Source organism: Colius striatus, chromosome 4, assembly GCF_028858725.1.
Source record: "Colius striatus isolate bColStr4 chromosome 4, bColStr4.1.hap1, whole genome shotgun sequence".
NCBI lineage: Eukaryota > Metazoa > Chordata > Aves > Coliiformes > Coliidae > Colius > Colius striatus.
The window spans coordinates 74,937,722-74,957,891 of NC_084762.1; the positions used below are offsets into that span (position 1 = coordinate 74,937,722).

General features: G+C 37.5%; 1 protein-coding gene across 6 annotated transcripts in view; it reads left to right on the forward strand.

Annotated features, from left to right (window-relative positions):
* The window catches only part of VPS13B (vacuolar protein sorting 13 homolog B), a 457,128-nt gene that overhangs the window by 78,766 nt on the left and 358,192 nt on the right, over positions 1-20,170 (forward strand). For all 6 annotated transcript variants that reach the window (XM_061995669.1, XM_061995671.1, XM_061995673.1 and 3 more), the window contains one exon: positions 15,985-16,169. In XM_061995669.1, the coding sequence (XP_061851653.1) occupies positions 15,985-16,169 (185 nt within the window). The remainder of the gene's footprint in view (positions 1-15,984; positions 16,170-20,170) is intronic.

Here is a 20,170-nt window from a genome sequence, read left to right on the forward strand (position 1 = left end):
ATTTTGTCTTTTTTACCAGATTTCCTAGCTTTTATTTTGACATTTGTCACTGTGTAGCTGCCAAATGATTGCTTTTAACACATATTTTAGTTTTATTCTTAGAATGCCTATCTTCAGCATTAAAAAAACAGCTTCTGTTATTACAGTTTAGATTTCTGCTCAAACTTCTGTGATGCTATTTTTATACAGCTTTATTTCTATTTTCTTCCATTAGAAGGCAAACAACCCTCTCTTAATCAAAGCCACATAGTGGTATGCCATACAACTGTATTCTTATTGACAGAATGCATCATAAGACTCCTTGTACAATCCAATAAGGTAGTTCTAAACTCCAGTATGTCAGGATGTGCGCCTGCTTATGCCTGCTTTATGCGTCATTTTGAAAGTCCTGTATGCATTTAATGTTAGCACAATGAATTGACCAGAGTGAGAGCAATTCATGTTGATCAACAGTTAGATGAAGATCTGGCTTTTTGCACAGTGGGAAGTTCCTTAGCAAGGAAATTAGCTCCTGCTGACATGGCCGTTATCAACAAGGTACTGCTATGATGACAGTAGGAGATTTTAGGATTTGCTGCTCACTGAAGAGAGGATTAAAAGTGTATAATGTGTACTCAGGTGAACTGTCTATTCACTTTTTGATTGAAACATTTTCTCAGGGTATGTCCAGTGGGGTAATGCCACTTAGAACTAGAAATCACAGTAGATTTGTGAGCCTGGGTCATGAGATGTAGCCATCATACAGTTTCAGGGTAGTTGTGCTAGTAAGAGGCAAGCAGGGAACCTTGCTGGCAGGGAACAAGAGGGCCAGATATCCAGACTGTGAACATTAGATCATAAATCTAAGAAGTTTTCCAATAAATTGACACTTGGGTCTTGATTTTGGCAGCCTGTTTTATTGACTAGTCACACTAAATCAAGAGTAATATCAATTTAGATTGGGTGTGGATTGTGTTTCACATGGGCAGTTGAGGGGCATGCTCGTTTCCTGGGTCAGAAGCAGAAACAGGTTGAAAACACATGAAACTAATTTTGTAGCATTCAGTTGTGACTATTAGTTATGTCAGTAATTGGATATAACTGCCAGATGAAAATTCAGAGTATCCTTCAAAACAGAAAAGATCTGAGATTGCATGCCTGAACAGATGCCATCAGTGTTTGGGACAGAAGAGAGTTTCAGCCACATCATCGTCATGTGAGTTAGAGCTAGCACTTGTGAAAACCTGTTTGAACTATTGAGATACACTAGTGATATGAGCTGTGCAAAAGCAGATAGAAACAGTAATTCTCTTGGGTTCTGCAGAGGTGATTGTGTAAAATTGCCTCAGATGTGAACAGTCATTCCAGGGAGCATGCTGGATTGCTTCAGCATTGTATACTTCTCTGCCATTGCCTAGAATATGCAACAAAAACCATAATACTAAATGACTTTTAAAAATTTATTGATCTCTGAGATTGATATGGCTTCGTGAGCAGCAAATTTGACACTTTCAGAAGTTTGCTTTACAGTGCATGTTTGTTTGAGGAGTAAGTATGTCAATATATCATAGCAAATTGTGAACAGTAACATAGAGTGATTTAACAGTTTTTAAAGGAGAGTGATTTTTCTTTGATAACATGGTTTAACTTTTGTAACGAAAGATGTGTTTAGGCCATACTTGAGTATAAGGATGAAGATGCTTAAGGACCTTGTCTGAAAAATTCAAATATAAATATTCAGTGATATTAATGTATCAAGTTTCAACAGCAGTGTTTTAAGGCGCTTCTTAACTGCACTCTTCTGGAAGGAACTGTTGTTGATTACCCAGAACAGCTCTCTGTCCAGGAGGAATTTTGCATTCTGAGTACATGACTTGCAGCTTGATTAGTGTGATTACAAATTAACTGCAGTTGGAAACCTCTAGTTCAATTTTTAAAATCAGGCCCAGATCTAATGTTACTACTTCTCAGCAGATGTGGCAGGCAGCATTCAGCAAATCTGTTAAAAGTGCACTTTTAATCAATGTAAATTGGAAGCAGTTGTATTTTTACTATTATCCATGAGGAGGAAATTCAGCAGAGATGACAGTAAAAGGTGGTCATCTGTAGTGTTTCCAGTGTAGTTATGTCGACTAATTGATTGTCAAGACTCTTCAGTGACAATAAATTAAGTCTATTAACTAATATCTGGCCAGGGAAAGTGATTGCACATGGTGATACTTTGTACTGGTTGTTGTAACTGTTGCCGTAACTGTTGTCATCAGTATTTGCTGGCATTTGGACTAGAAACAAGGAAATGGTATTTGTTTCAAAGTGTGTAGGATTTTCAGGGTTAAAGCTGCAATTTGTTTTACTTGGGATTGATGAAATGTTTGGAGAGTTTGAAAAAATCATTATCTTAAATCTGAAGTGCTGTTATGCAGCATAAACACTAAACAAAATTTGAATCCCTCATTCCTTTTATATTGAATGTATTTGGAAATTCTGTTTCTCTTAGTGTTACCACTACATGTAGAAAATATCTGGTTAGGATTTTCCATGATGTTCTCACATATGAGGCTTTAACCATGTAAAGTCTGGCCAGAAAAATCCACTTGTATAATACTTCATACACAATATTTGCCCCGTGTTTCTCCAGAATAGTACAATTTCTTTTTTTTCTACAGAACTTGGTACCCTAAATTCACCTTGTGTACCAAATAATCTCCCTTCATGACAGCTGTATGTTTAAAGGGTTCTTGAATAAGTTATATGCCTACTGAATAAGCCATATGGAATTGCTGATTTTATCTCTTTATGATTACCTTTATTAGGCTTATTAGGAGCATTGTTATGGTGCTGGACAAGCTCTAGCATATGTTGCTTTTGACTCTGGACAATCTTCACTCTGCATTACTTCCACCTGGAGGCAGGTACCAGAAACTTTATGGTCTTCAGTTGTAGACCTATTTTTACAAGCATGTTAATGTCACACTAATCTGAATTTGCTAACTATGAGAGTAATGAAAGACATTTTATTAAAGAAAACGAAAGAAAAACTGTATTTATCATTACTCAAAGCAGCAAATAAGTAAAATACAAAGGTTTATGAGCATGTTCATAATCCCCTAGCAGCCTTTCTGCATCTGTATTCATCTCTAGGTAGAAGCATGCTGTTCTGTGTCCAGGATCATTAGTTTGTTGCAGTGCCCTTGTTCCCTTTGGGACCCAGATGTGGTTTTTATTTTCTGTGGGAATAGTCCTTCTCATAGATAAGTATCTGTCTTCAGTTACAGGCTAAATGCCTTTTTTGTGTATAAGGAAACATCCTCACCATTTTCCTCAAACACTTTTATCTTAGCCATCTATAGCTTTGTACTGTTTTTTAAAATGATCATAGAATCATCATAGAATGGTAGGGGTTGGAAGGGACCTTTAGAGATCATCTAGTCCAACCCCCCTGCAGAAGCAGGTCAACCTAGACCAGGTCACACAGGAACATGTCCAAGCAGGTCTTGAAGATCTCCAGAGAAGGAGACACCACACCCTCCCTTGGCAGCCTGAGCCAGGGCTCCGTCACCCTCCAAGTAAAATAATGTTTTCGTTATGTTTAAATTGAACTTTTTGTGTTCAACTTCTTTCCATTATCCCTCATCCTGTCACTAAATACAACAGAGAAAAAGGGATGCCCGAGGCTCCTGACATCCACCGTTTAGGATATTTGTAAATGTTAACGAGATTCCTGCCCAGTCTCCTCTTTTCTAGACTAAACAGCCCCAGTTCCTGCAGCCTTTCCTCATAAGAAAGATGCTCCAGTCCCCTGATTGTCTTGGTGGCCCTGCACTGGATTCTTTCCAGAAGTTCCCTGTCCCTCTTGAGCTTGGGAGCCCAGAACTGGATACAGGACTCCAGATGAGGCCTTACCAGGATAGAGGGGGAGCTGAACCTCTCTCAACCTGCTGGCCACACTCTTTTTGATGCATCCCAGGATGCCATTGGCCTTCTTGGCCACGAGGGCACATTGCTGGCTCATGTTCAGTTTATTGTCAACCAGGACTCCCAGGTCTCTCTCTGCAGAGCTGCTCTCCAGCAGGTCAACCCCCAGCCTGTACTGGTACATGGGGTTGCTCCTCCCAAGATGCAGGACTCTGCCCTTGTCCTTATTGAACCTCATGAGGTTCCTCTCTGCCCAACTCTCAAGCCAGTCAAGATCAAGAATGGCAGCACAGCCTTCTGGGGAATCAGCCAGTTCTCCTGGTTTGGTGTCATCAGCCAATTTGCTTGAGGGTACACTGTGTCTCCTCATCCAGGTTGTTGTTGAAGATGTTGAAATTACTGTTTTGTTACAGATGGACTTTGCTGCTGCTTCTTCTCAGTGGGAGGCCTCCTCCCACTTTACAGTGCTACAGTGTGGAGTCCTTCTCAGAGGAGACAGTCCTCCAAAAACTTCTCCACCCTGTGTCCTTCTTATGGACCACAGTTCTTCATCAGCTGCTTCAGCATGGAGCCTCCCACGGGGGCAATTCCTTACACCCTGCTGGGGCGTGGGTTTATCCACTGGGAGAATAGTCCTTCAGGTACTGACTGCTCCAGCCTGGATCTCTCACAGGATCCTGACAGCAAAGCTGCTCTCTGGCAAGTTTAGCAACTGTGCGGCAACTTCTTCCCCCTCTCAAATACATTATTCACAGAGGTGTTACGTTAGTCACTAATTGTCCAGGCCTGGGTCAGCTGTGAGTCCATCTTAGAATTGACTGGCATTAGCCCTATCAGCTACAGGGGAAGCTTCTGGCAGATCTTTGTTTAAAGTAGCCAATGCTGTAGCCTTGCCTGCTACCAAAAATCTGACACAGGCAAAACCACTAGAGCTTTTATAATAAACTATCCCTTGCTCTGAAAGAATATGTATTTGTTACACTGTTATTTTGCATAGATCTTGGATTTGGCTGTGTATGTATATTACAGCAGGAACATGTTTTTCTGACATGTTTTATCGGGTATCTTTTCTTAGTTTGTGCGTATATGATAATTTTCGTGTTCTTGAAGACTTATGAGGGCTTGTAGAGTTTTTATGTAATGGTATAGACATGAAACTCACAGTGACTAGACCAAAACTGAACACAAAAACCTGTATTTGTAGAATCTTCTTCAAAGTTTGTATAGTTTTTGAGGAAAGAATAGTGTAAAGTCAGTGCCAGAGTCAGTGCTTCAAAAGGTAAATTTAGATATAATAATCATTGTAGTCTTTAAAGTAAAAAAGTAGTATGTATTTGAGGAGATTTTATGGTTTCCTTTAATTAGCATCTGATATCCATTACAATTTTTCTGAGGTTGCTAATTGATGAGGCCACAGTAGAATAATTTTAACAGCCTTGATAATCTTTCTGCTGTTTTGCAGTGTACACATATGACTCATTAGCACACCTTGTCCATTCATGTGTTTGCTCTTTATGCTCTTGATCCATCCTTTCCTCTATTAAAAGCTCTTCTGGTAATGGGAAAAACAAAACACTCTGCCCCTTCCATCAACTAGCTTTTGATGTTTTAAATTCTATCATAAAGTATACTAGAATTGGCTTTTAGGATACTTTCAGGCTAGGAAGAGTGGACTTTGGGTGCTTCTGTTTACCTTTCTGGATTTAAAGGAGTTTAGTAGTTGCTTGTGAATACAGTATTATGGCTTTGTTTCTTTTAGTCTTGTATAGTTTCTGTTTGTGGCATCTGCATTCAGTGCAATATTTCAGTTTAAATATTTGTTTTATTTTAGCTAATGCAGACATGAATCTTCTTAATGCTCTCAGCTTTGTGGTATAGCTGTAAAAAAATTGCCAGAATTTCAAACAACCTTTTTTCTCTCACTGTAAATGTGTCTTTTCCCACCAAAATATTATCTGTTTATGAAACAAAATAAGCAGTATGCAGAAGTATTTAGTAGAAGAAATTCACAGAAAACTTGAAATCCTAACCACTATCTTTTTGGACAATGTTTCTTATTTTGACAACTTTTTGTGTTCACTTGAAGTTGGGGTTATGTTGACCTCTTGAATCTTCAGCAGGGAATTTGAAAATGTGTTAGTTCCTAAGATCTATGATTTTCTCAAAGACAAAACAAAGCAAGAGTTTTGTGCTACTTTTGGTGTGTTTGTGGTCCATCTCCTGACACTTTTGCAGCTGTTAGTAATCTTCGAGAAAAAGAATAATTAGGCAAATTTATCCACATTTTGTCACTTTTTTCCCCCCCTTCCACACAATTTTCATACACGTAGTTTCTTCTTTCTTCTTTCTCTTCCCATTGTCAGCTTTTTGTTCCACAACTGTCTTTCTCTTAGTGCTCTAATAGAGAGGTCATAGAATCATAGAATGGTAGGGTTGGAAGGGAGCTTTAGAGATCATCTAGTCCAACCCCCCTGCAGAACCAGGTTCACCTAGTTCACGTTGCATAGGAACATGTCCAGGCAGGTCTTGAAGACCTCCAAGGAAGGAGACTCCACAACCCCTCTGGGCAGCCTGTGCCAGTGTTCTGTAACCCTCACAGTGAAAGAGTTTTTCCTTATATTTAAGTGGAACTTTTTGTGTTCCAGCTTCACCCCTTGTCCTATTGCTGGCTACTACAGAAAAAAGGGATGTCCCAACCTCCTGACACCCACCATTTAGATATTTATAAATGTTAATAAGATCACCCCTCAATCTCATCCTCCCCAGACTAAACAGCCCCAGTTCCCGCAGCCTTTCCTCAGATGGAAGATGTTCCAGTCCCCTGATCATCTTGGTGGCCCTGCACTGCTCCAGAAGTTCTCTGCCCGTCTTGAGCTGAGGAGCCCAAAACTGGACACAGGACTCCAGATGAGGCTTCACCAGGGCAGAATAGAGAGGGAGAAGAACCTCCCTTGACCTGCTGGCCACATTCTTCTTGATGCATCCCAGGATGCCATTGGCCGTCTTGACCACGAGGGCACATTGCTGGCTCATGGCTAGTTTATTATCAACCAGGACTCCCAGGTCTCTCTCTGCAGAGCTGCATTTCAGCAGTTTGACCCCCAGCCTGTACTGGTACATGGGTCCTCACGATAGATAGGGCCAATAAGCTGGGCTGTTTGCTTTTAAGTAATGTATATGTAATTTTTCAACAGGTTTGACTGAATTTCCAAAGTGATGTAAGAAATAGCAAATCAGAAAGTCACTGTGCAAATTTGGGGTAGGAAAGTTATTTGAAACTTAGAATTGTTACTAGAATGAAATAGACTAAGAAATGAAATATCTGCATCTTTTGAAATGATTATGAGGTAACTAATTTGTAGTTAAGATGCCAAACTTTGCAACTCTACTAGGAATAAGAAAGTTAATTTGTCGATTTGGGTAATTTGATACATAATATTGGATAGATATCTGTGCAAGAAATTCTGTTTGTGCTTCTAGTAATTCAACAAAGTTCTATTCTACAAAGTCATATCTTATGAAAATGTCTTGTAAGTGACTAGCATTAGCTGATGACTGTGAACTTCCCTTGGATTTGAAGGAATGGTTTCTGAGAGCTACTGCTCTTATTTGTGACAGGATGAAAGGGTGATGGAATTAGTTACTGCTCTTAAGACTGCCACAGTCATTTCACTTGGTCCCCTGACAATATCAGGTTAAGCACGAATCTTCCTGCCTTGTGGCCCTTTCCCCATTTTGTGGCGTTATATTCAGCAGATGATTGCATTTGCTGGTGCAGTTTTCTTCACTGAGGACCAGCATGTTTCTAAGCCCTCCTGGTCCCCTGCTTTACCCGCTAATGGCAACCAAATGGCTCCATGTGGCAGGTTTAGAGAACTGATTTCACGGTGGCTGCTGCTGCTGCTTCTGAGAGTGTGTGAAGAAGGAAAGAAAAAAGGAGAGGTTGCTTCTCTGAACAGTAAAGGCAGCTTCAAACCCTGTTCCAACACTATTGCTACTGAGATGGCATTACTCCGTGGTCTCCAAAGCAATGATACTGGACTTACAAAAGCAACAAAAAATTTAACACTTTTTTTTAGTAAACACAGATATTTGCTGTTTGCAGTTTATGACCACTAGCAACTTTTACATGGCTGCTTCTGGTGATCTTTATAGTCTTGTTCATCAGCAGCTGTTTAGTTACAGCATCTCCAAGTTCCCAGCTGTCCTCCCCCAGGACACTATCATCTATCGGGGGTAAAGTTATTTTGTCATTGCTGGTTTTTTTTGAGTAAGAGCTAGTTCTCCTGAGATAGAAGGCACAGCTCAAATACTACATGTAAAAGTGCCGTGCTTCTGGTATGATTCCCTTTGTATTACCTTCATCAAGCTAGTGGTTTCCTATAGAAACTCCTTGGTTCTTTCCAGACTTTCTGTTTTGGTGTTTGTTTGTGCTTTGGTTAGTTTTGTTTTTTGTCACTGAAATGAGTACTGTTTTTTTTCGTAGTCCTTACATTTGGATCTGGTTGGACATAGTGCAGCTAGATGGTATATCCTTTCCCTTGTCTCCAATAATATCCACAATTGATGACTATAAGAGTCTTAGATCCAAGTATAAAAGTTATAGACTTTCTTACAGGAATAAAGAAATTATGTTTAAAGTGTAGGTAAGAAAATATGTCCTGATTTGGCACTAATTGCATTTGATGAGGAGTGTTTGTTATCCTCGGTTTTCTCTTTCGTCCTTTTCTTGTGCCGTTCTGAAGATGCTGTTCTTCAAAGATAGAACTTTAGGTGTATGATGCCATTGTTTGATGTGTATAAGGCTAACTTTATGTATAATAAAGGCATAAAGAAGGCTGAGCGCTTGTATTGTAATCTCGGAGCAGAGGACGTGGAATTTTATTCTTTTATAGATTGCTCATATTGCTTTGATTCTTTCTGGAGACAGGTATTAACTAGTGATTAGAAAATGAGTTTGTGTGAGGGAAGAAACAGCATTTAGTGACTGACCTCCACTTGATTTGATGAGAGTTCAGATCTCAGACATCTGTCCTGTTCGTGACCCAAAAGCCAGTAAGCCGAATTTGATCTAAATGTCTTAAATATGTTTCTCTAATGCAGCTGCAGGTTTAACATGTTCCTGCATTACAATTTCAGCAGCCACCTGAAAACCCAACCCCTTGCTATCAACATTTTTTCTAGTTCAATTCTGTTGTATTTACTTAATTGAAAGTGGAAGTAGACTGCTTTCTTTCCTTCTTTGTTAAACTTTTAATCCAGTGGCTAGAAAGACTCATCTGATGCTTAGTGTGGCTGGATTCAAGCTGAGGAGAATTAATTCTTTCCTACTGTCACGTTCCATGTCTTTGTTTTTTCTTAGAGCCTTAGACATTTTTTTTGGTAGTCTCTCAACAGCAGATTAAATTACAATAACTGTCCCACTGAGGTCACTGCTGCTTTTTCTACTTTGTTGCTTCACAAATCACTATTGTAATTTGCATGTAATGATCATCATCAGTGTGTTTTATCTAATGATCAGAAGTTTTAATATCCAGATGTAACAAAACAAACTAAATTATTTTAAAAACAATTCCAAGTCTAGAGCTTCTAAAATATATGTCCAGAGTCTTACATTCTTTGCTTCAAAGGATTGGAGAATTTTTTTGCACAGTTACTTCCTTTTAGATAATGTGTCTGATTTTATTAATTTTTTGTTTGTGTAATCATGCATTTATTTTTCCTTTGCTGCGTAAAGCTAGATTATATTGTTCCATTAAAAAACATACTGCACTGAGAACTGAGAATAGATAGTATCTATTAATATTCTAAGAGATATTGAAGCTTGTACTTTGCCTGCATAGTTTTTTTCACACATGTTTCCAGGAAATCTCTTTTTTTTCTGAAGTTCACATATGAATTAACACTTTACAAACATTTTTTCTTCAGTGACAATGTCATTCCAGAACAGATGTTGAAAAAAAACCCAGTACAGAAGTCAGTTTTTAAATAATGGTGTTCACTTCTAATCCTGTATCAAAAGTTTTCAAAAGGGAATTTTTTTTAGTCATTGGGAAAAAGAAAAAAAGTGGGTGAAATTCTGTATTAATTTTTTCATCCTTTGTAGTAAATTGTATGATTATCAGTATTTCCTTCAAATAAGAGGCAAAGGCAGCTGCAGCTGCTGAAAATTCACCTGTGTAAGAGATGATCTATCAGGCAGCCTTTAGTGAATCTTGCAGAAGAGGTTTTGAGCACATTGAGCCATGCTGGGTGATGACACTCACTCACTTCATGCAGATGCACTACAATCAGCACTAGAAGATAATTAGACACATTATTTCCTTTCCATTAGAGCCCAAGCTCCACGGCTGTTGGAGAAGGAGGCTCCATCTCCTTCTGACTAGACTGATGCAAAGGGATTCAATTATGTCCTTGTACTTTTGTTCCCTTCCTTCAGTCTGTTTTGGCAAGATCATCCTATTCTGTGCTCGATTTACATTGAGACAAAGAGATACAGGTTTATCTAACCTGCGCAACTAAGTCGATTTAGATCACATAAGGCTCATTTTCATTTCTCTGAATCACTCAGTGACTCTTTAGCTGGAAATGTAATAAACTTATGAAAATTCCACCCAGGCAGGGAATACATAGTCACCTCATACTAGTCTTCCTGCACCTCTAACAGCACTGTAGAGATCTTCTTTCAAAACGTTGTTGAATACACCTTGGAAGGGGGCTGTGCCAAGACTGTGTCTTGGAGTTTTTTTTGAAATGAAGTGTTCCAAAGTGACTAATTATTTTTTTATATTAATTAACTTGATCCTCTAGCATAAATAAATAAAATCATGTTAGTGTATGCGATGTGTGATATGAGTTTTTTATTGCAAGTACTAGTGACTTCAGTCTTGCATTTAAAAAATGAATAATTCCAACATTGTAGTGGTTAACTTCTTTTTCCTTCTTTTTTCTGTGTGCGTCCTTCAGAGTTTTGATTTTTGTCATTAAGTATCTAGACGTTGTTTCCCTTACCCAATAATAGTTCATCAAATGTTAAGAAAAAGGATCAAAATTGTAATTTTTGTTAAGTTGGTGCTAGAGGGGGGTTAGGTAGAAATATAGATTTGTTATGTAGCTGAAACCTTTGTTCGTGTCAAATCTAAAACAAGCATACATTTTCTGTTTGCCTAAGAGGAAAAATGTGCAAATGCTGACTGAAATTACTTAGGCATTTAAATTACATTCAGGTTCTTCCAAGGCACAGTTGCTGGGTTCTAGTAGCAGGTAACTGGTTTTGTTATTTTGGAAAAAATGAACTAATCTTATTTTACTTTACAGGATATGAGTAATAACAAAAATTAAATTTTTGGAAACATTTTGCAGGTTCCAGCTTTGCAGTTGGGGACTCTATATAAACCTCTGGATCCAGCTGTTCACCACTATATTCTTTCAGTCACTCTGAGGTGTTGATTTTAAAAGAATGAGTTGTTGTTCCTAAAGTCTACAAACTAAAAATATTTCAAGGCAGGCCTGTGAACTTACATGGATTGGTTATATTGGTGACTATGTATGGTGTGTAATAAGGACCAATTCATGTTTTCATTCAAAAATAGTGAAGAAAACCATTTTCTTTAATGGTATGCCAGATTTATCCAAATATTTCAGCAAGTCTGTATTACAGTTTGTCAGCAAACTGGGTACAACTGAAGTGTATTTAAAAATCATTTAATTAGGACAGATTCATTTTCACTCCATGCCACTACACAGCAAGACTTGCTTGTTCATATTTCCTTAAATTTATTCTGGAACTTGTCCAAGTTCAGCTTTAATGAGTAGCCTATCCTGCTAGTTACGTTAGGATTTATTTCCCCCTAGAGAAGAGTGTTTGAGTTGGTAGTTTTTTAACCTCTTCAGTTAAATGAACATATGTTCGGAACTGCATCTTAACTCTTGAATGTAAAGATTTGAGAAATAAGTCTTTCTATTGTTGATACAATTTTAAAGTTTAAATAGTGGTTTTAGACTCTTAACTATATGCCATTAACTTTTAATATGATGAGTTTTGATATGAACTCACATTCATTTGCTCAATAGAAATTTAATGATACAATATAGAAACACAGATCTGACTTATTAGTTTACTGAAAAAAATATTTATACTTATATTTTCACTTATTGCTTGAATATATCTCTTGGGTCATAAAACTTGGTTAAATGTGGCTCAGTACCTTATTAATAATGGATTTTCTGTATTAACAGGTGCAGCTTGGTAGCAAACTTGTATTTTAAGTTCTTTTAAATGCATTATTTCTTTTTCAAAACTATTATAATAAATCCTATATTCTAAATGCACTTTCATCACTAGCCAGATCTAGTTAAAATTTCCTTTAAGCAACATTTGCTGCACACATGGTACAATACTTCTCCCTGCCTTGATGGTTTTTTTTCTATTAAAAATGCTTTATTTTCTGGACTTCCCATTCCTCTAAAGTTATCTGAAAAGGACCAGTAGACTTGATTGTCGTGGGATTATTAAAGGACAGCAAGTGTAGAATTTGCATATTGTTAAAAAAAAAAATCATACGCAGTTAATACCCATAAAGGACTATTTTATGTGAAACATTTAAGTTTCAAATTTAGAATAGTTACGTACAGTAGCTACAATATGTATTAAATGAGTAGTCAAACTTGTAAAGCAAAATCTTTTCCATTTCATATATTTCAGAATCATAGAACCATTCTATGATTCTACTCAGATGCTGTGATTGCCACAAGTCTTCAGTCCCCACCTCCCACCGCACCCCCAGTACATGAATCTGCCAATACAAATATGTCAATTTAGATGGAATTATTCCAGAGTCATGCTCATTGTTAATTTTATTGAAAAAAGTTTTTCGACGTTCTCTCTTCCTTCCCAATTTTATATTACGTAACTTATCTTTTGAAATACTCAACCACTTTTCTGAAATATTTCGTTTCAATCCTGCAGAATAACGTTCAGAAATAAAAGTAGAAAACAGAAGTTATTTGTAAAGATGCAAAAGGGAAAATGTTACAGTGCACTTCTGTAATAAGGTAAATAATAAAAGATCACAATACATGGCATGTAAAAGAGGAATACTAGGAAACATTTTGATTGCTATCATCTCACATTGCATTTCTTTCTGCATAGTGCCTGCAAAAGTTTTGCTAATGTGCATGTTTAACTGTACAGAAAAGTAAGCAATTTGTGGTGTCTCTTTAATATTTAGTTTTAAAATAAATGTTTTATTTATTGTCAATGTAGCATTTTGTTTTACAGTGATGGATTTTCCGAAGTACAGAATCCACTTGGTTTTTTTTCTTTACTTATGCACACCTTTACTACTTAAATTGACAAATTACAGAGCTTGAACTGCTTTCCTAGAATTTCCTAGACTGTAAGATCAAACTCTGACTTGGGACTAGCATCAGAAAAGGCCAGTGTTGCAGTCTCTACCTGTGTTTTTTGTGGAACCCATAGCTTTTCTTCTAGTGGCTATATGGGTATGTGGAGATTTGGGTTTTTTTTTTTTTAAGTGCAGACAAAAATATCTTTTGTAAATGGTATTCTTGCACCAACAGGTTTCAACTGAGTTTGGATGCAGTCTCTTCTCAGAGGGCCACATGTATTTGTAATTTTTGAGAGAAGAATATTTTCAGGAAAGGTGTGTGGTGTGTTTGATCTTCAAACTGAGAGACAGGAAGAGCTCGTGTTACGTTTGTGAGGATCTCTGTTTTATTGGTTGTTTTTGGTTCTCAGAACTTTGCCTTGCTCTACCTTGGACTCACCTCTGGCTCAGGCTGGGCCAATCAAGCACCTCTGTGATTACTATTTAAGAGAGAGAAATCTGCAGTGGGAGGAGGTGTGAGGACTGGGATGAGAAGGAAGTGGCCATGAGACTGGAATTCAAGTCAGAAAGGAGAGGTGTAGGTGTGCCAGAGCACAGACCACCCCTGTTTCATCCCGTGTTTCCCTGCAACTTATGAATGGCAATGGTGGAGCTGAGATGTATCGGCAGGTCATGGAGGACCTCACACCAGGGGAGGTGTCTGTGCCCAGAAGGGGCTTTGACTTTGTGGGAAGGTAGTGGCTCATGTCTGGGAGGTTTATGAACAGCTGTATCCCATGGGAAGGATCCAACATTAGATCTCCCTACCTGAGAAGGAAGGAGTAGCAGAGACCATCTGTGAGGGACTGACAGCAACCTCCATCCTTGCCCCTCTGTGCTGCAGAGAGGGGAGGAGGGAAAGATATGAGCAGGTAGCTGAGCTGAGGAAGGGGGAAAGAGGGGAAGGTGTTCTTAGAAGTATAGTTGCACATTTTTCTTATCATCCTGCTTTGGTTTATGTTTTTTGTTTGTTCTGCTTTTGGTTGTTGGTGGTTTAAAGTAATTTTGTTTTCTTCCCCATGTCAAATGGTCTTATCAGTTTTGCCTGGGTCAGTGAGATGTCCCTGTCCTTAGGGATTTTCTGTGGGGCCCTTGATTATCTTCTTTTTCCCATCTGACCACTGGGAGTGACAGGGCAAGAGTGAGCAAGTGGTTTGCATGGTCTGTGTGCCTGGCTGGGCTTAAATCACGTCAAGCTTCAAAAGTTTTGTATAGGTATTTCTTACCCCTTTGACCTACTGTGCTGCACTTGATAAAGCAGTGATCTCCGCCAGTGAGGCTGGCATGTGGTCTGCTCATGTGCTTTAGAAAGATATTTACATGGCTTTCATCAGACAAAGCAGGTGGGAGATGCTTGGTTCCCTTAAAAAGGACAAATGTAACTTCTTGTTCTAACTCACTGTTTGCTGTCAGGGGCTGCTGTTAAAAACAAAACAAAACAACCCAAAACCAACCAAACAAGTCTAATATAAAATCTCTTCTGAAAGGACCTCTAATGATTTTTGATTTTCCTAGCAAAGAGGCTGTACTGATCCAAAATATGTTTGGTCCAAACTGCAAAGATTGATAGTTTTACTCAAAGAGTAGACAGATTTTTTGTTTTTGAGGGTTTTTTTTAATATTATGAAGGGAATTTCTACCACCAGCTGAGCTCTCACATATAGTTGTGAAATGTTATTCCTTCATCCCTGTTTTTTCTGCAAATGTCATTTGAAACTGGCAGCACAGTTGTATCATTAGCTTCAAATGAGTTGCAACTCAGAGGCAGTCTTGTGGCCATTTTCCTCTGCCGCCTTAATGTTTTTGAGACAGGTAATCCTGATTCCAACTTTGAGGTTGAAAAAACTTGATCTAAAGAATACTGATTGCTATTACAGAAGGCTACAATGTCTGCTTGTGTTTATTCTTTGTTCTCTATCTGTATTTACATTGTTTTCTGAGAATCTTTCATATCTTCTTTCACAGGAATAATTTTTCCTTTTATTCTCTCTTCTAATGTTTCAATGAGGAAAAATGGTATTGACATTTGTGTATGGGCTTTATCTACGACACTCTCATCAATAGTGCAAACATTCACAGCTGAGATAGTTACTGTAATCTTTCTTCATAGGCAGTGGGCAGAAACAGTGACCTACAGATGGAGTCAGCCCTCACTGTGGGGATTGGAAGTGACCAAGAGAAATCAAGTCTCATAGGAACATGTCCAGGAGGGTTTTGAAAACCTCCAGAGAAGGAGACTCCACACCCTCCTTGGGCAGCCTGTGCCAGGGCTCCATTACCCTTACAGTAAAGAAATTTTAAGAAAATTAAAGAAATTTAAAGGAAAAAACCTAATTTCCTTAAAGAAATCAGTTCCTTTAATCTGTATGTCTAGAATGAATGGATATCTCTTATCTCTAAGTTTTTTTTCTTTTACATCAACAGTATGTATAGAGCCATCTTAACTATGGATGTTTGTTTATACTGTAGGTATCATAACACTTGATGAGAATAATTCCTCTCATTCTAGAGAAAATGGTTTTCAATTACTTGCTTCCTGGTATTGACAAGGAATTCTCTCACAAGAAGGAATTTAACAGGCACACAGCTTGAACCTTACAAACTCCTTATGATCTGCTATTCTATGACTAAAGTGCTAAAATGGTTATTTTTATGCAATACAGTAATGATATTCCAATTTTTCTCTCTGTATTTTAAACAGGACCAAGCGAGCTCATGTTCCACTAACTGAATGCATATTTGAACTTCCTAATTTGACAGTTCAAGCTACTAGAGCTCAAACTCTTCTGCTTCAAGCTATTTATCAAAGCTGGTGTCATACTGTTGGAAATGTCAGTTCAGCAGTGGTAAATGAAGCTTTACTCAATGAGGTTTTCCAAACTTCAGGTAAATATTTGATGCTTTTTGATTTATTAATGGTTATGGTACAGAGCACTGGTAGTGAATGTGCATACAACTATGTCCTTTAAATCTAGTTTTTTACTTACAGTAGTTAACAGTCAGAATGTTTTTTGTGTGTATATGAGGATTTATAGCTTATGTTTAAAATCCAGGATGTAAGCTAAGCCACCAAGCATCACTCTTTGGCAGCAATTTCTGGATGCATTTAATTTTCCCGTACAGGATAATTTTTCCATGCTTCCCTCATCTGAAACATCTACCCTTGCTACCTTATACAGTGTAATGTTGTAACTTAAGATCATTCATAAGTGAAACTGGATTATTAAGAGTTTTATTAATCAGTGGCATACATGGAGTTATTGTAAAGGGCTGCAGATGCTTCTCATCTAGTTTCATTAATAAATGTTATTAAAGTGTTGTGAAACTGCTGATGATATGCAAATCTTGGTGATGATGATATAAACAATGAAATCGGTTACCTGTCATCGTTTTGTAAAACATCCATGGATTTTGGGAGTAAATTAATTGACCAGCTCGTAGAGGAGACCACAGTCTTCAAGTGCATAAAGATCATCTAGAAGATAACATCTGGGTTTTTTTATATTTCTGTGCAGACCAGAGTAGTTTAGATCCACTGTTTTGTAGAGCCAGGATTATTTATCTGTGAGTAAACATAAAACAAGAATAATTGAGATATTTTGGTCTCTACATCATTACCAGTCTTGGAGAATGTGTTAGGAGAATGATTCCAGTATAGTAAGCCATGACTTGAATGGAGAGTGATAGACTGCCACTTTTTCAGTTCTGTTGCTTTTAAGGTTAAATCTGTGTTGATCTGATGATGTAAAAGAACTGCTATATTTTCAGGTGTGTAACCCTTGGAATAAATTTAAGTGCTTAGTTTTTCCTTCTTTCCCAAGAGTCATTGATTCTCTTCATTCCTTGTTTTTGTATGGGTCACATAAGAATGAGATTGTGAGATTTTCTTTTCAAGTACTGATACTTCTGAGTATAGCATGCTTACGGTCTGCACCTCAGAAATGTGAAAATACAGTTACTGGATCATTTCAAATGGTCTTAGGGTTCGCACAGTTCCAAACTAACATGTTCCATCATTTAACTTGTTTCAGTCCTTCAGCCCAATGAACTGTGGCAACCATGCTAACAATACATCTGCAGAATAGAAGTCTGGAGCACACATTTATGTACTTACAGAAAAGTAAATGAACAATATAGTACACTTGTTTTGATCTTTTCTTCGTGGCTTAATGCTTGACATGGTAAATTTTACACTTCTGCTTATTTTTAGCTATGCATAGTAGTAGTACAAAAGTACTTCAAGAAAACAGCTTCCATCCTTGTGGTGAAGTGGATTAATTGTCTCTTTGATCAATTTTGTACAAATAATGCAATTATAAACACATTTGGTTTATTTTCCTTTACAGTTTTCCCTTTGTTCCTTGGCTCTTTCGGATTTTTGTTTCTACAGAAACAAAATACTATACTATAGAGTACTATTCTACAGAATTATAGTATTCTTGCAGCAAAAAATGAACAGTATGATTAAAGATCTCCTTACCTTCCCTTAATTCTTTTTCCCAGGGAATCTCTTTATTGAAAGTCATTACTCTAATTCTGCTGTTACAAGAATCATAAACTGTGTGTTTCATAAGCACTGTTGCCCAAATAATATTCTACCTTTAGATTTTTGAACTTCTAAAAGCCACCTTTCAAACTAACTAGAAATACAGCAGGGCAAGCAGTGATCCATGTCTCTAGATTCTTATTCCCCTGTTAAAAAGAAATAAAGCTCTGCATGGCCATATTATTCTTAAAACCAGAGGAGCTTAGATAGTTTGTCTTCCTAACTTTAGTGGTCAGCTATTATGCAGAGATTTCGAGCACATCTGCCTGCCTGGATCACAGGACTTTACTTATTCTTGGTACATGTGACAACACTATGCTTTTTTTGTCCTTTGTGAGCAAACTGTGCTTGCTTATAGAAGTGTTCTAGTTATGCATTACACTTCCAGATCTGTTCTGCCAATTTTGAAACTATACTGAGATTTCAAGCTTTTCTTTTATAGGTTACTACTTACGCATAGCTAGTCTCAAATGTGTTTGCCATTTCTTTACATAGCCTACATCTTTCTCAACTGCTTATGTCTGTATTACCACTTTCCGTGTGGTGATTGAAGAGAATTATTGCGCTGAAACAGTTGTTACTGAGCTCCTTATGTCTTTATTGAAACTTTGTGCCAGATGCGTTTTGAGATATATTCATATTGCATATTACATATTCAGTATAACTTGAACTCAAAAATGATACACAAGCCTTTGTATCCTTCTCAGCATGGATCTTTTTTAGCAGGAATTATGGTCCCTAGTTGTGTGCTTTTTCCAACATAGCCAACCGTGATTCTATAATCTTCAGTTTTAAAACTGCATCACTGAAACTGGGCTTGCAATATGGGAAAAGACATGCTATGGGGAAAGAATGGATGAATTAGAGGGAAAAAGAGAAAAATGGAAAGGAAGGAAAAGGAGGAAGAAGATCAGCTAATAAAAATGGAAGAGAGATTTAAAAGAAGGCAAAGCAAAGAGAAGCAGGTAGAAAGAATTAGTGGAAAAGCAGTGAAAGTTAAGAAAGCCAAAATTTACCAGCAAGATGAGTACAGATACATGAGGTGCAGGAGGAGGAGACAATATTGGAGAAAAACACAGACTGTCTGCCCTTTGACATGCTGTAGGGAGTCTCACTAGGTGTGAAGGCTTCTTTGGGAACCTGTCTTCTGTATAACTGCTGTAAGAATTTATCTGAATGTAGTTTAAAACAGGAAGCTCTGCACTGTGTATTGTCACAAACATAGGAATATAATTTATAGCTAGTATCTGGAGTTCTGTCCTACGGTTTCATCTGGAACAGAAATGTTTCTCTGCTCCAAAACTTCCATCAAAGCTAATAAAGGATGGATGTGATGTAGGAAATTCAGAACAAACTCGAGCTCTTTTCTGTACAAATTCTTGTTGAGAATAGATTAATGGAATGCCAGGAAGGGAAGATTGCTTGAAGATCAATGTTCTTGTGATACCTACCTTCCTTCTTCCCTCTGCTCTCCAGAAATGTTTTTCTTCTATGAGAAAAACATTACCTTCAGTTCCATAGCTTATTGGCTATGAGATTTGCTTCATCAGATAGTCTGAGAGTTTTTGGTTTGATTAACTTGTCCACAGGCAAGCTTTCTGAAAAAGATAGTTCAGAAGTCTCTAAAGCAAGTTGTGGATATTTAGTTTCTGACAGAATTTAAGAACAATATGCCTGTACTGCTTAAAATTTGTATTTGTTGTACATATGAGTAAGGACTGTTATCAAACTATCAGTAAAGAGATATGTATGTTGCTGTGACTAGTTGATTGTGCTCAGAAGTTGTGGAGGACATATAATTCAAGAAAGATACATATTTTTTACATCAGGTATTGTATTCCTTCTGTAGCTTGAGACTATTTAGTTATACTGGGAGCAGATTTTTAATTATAGCTGATTTGGAATGTAAAGATACAGGTAGAGCTTCATTGGATTTTTGAAAGCACCTAACTCCCTTCATTACAGAGACACCTTAGCGTTTTTGTGATTCATAATTTTAAATGCCTACTCGGCAAAGGTTCTTTATACAAGTCAACTCATTTTTAGGGTTCAGAGAACCTGAGACAATTAAAAAATTTGAGATAAATGTAAACAATGAAGCCTGTTACTTGAATGAATACACTTGACCCTTAAAAAGTACAAGGCAGGTTCATACTGCCTTAAATAGGAGTTGTGCAGGAAGAAAAACAGAAACATTTGGAATATTAGATGTGAATACAAAGTACCAAAACACAAAATAAGAAATTGATTAAAAAAACAGCTGCAAACAACTGTAAACTACTGTTTGCTCTCTTTCATGGGTCAAGAAAATGGCATTATTAACTCTTTTGATAATGCAAAA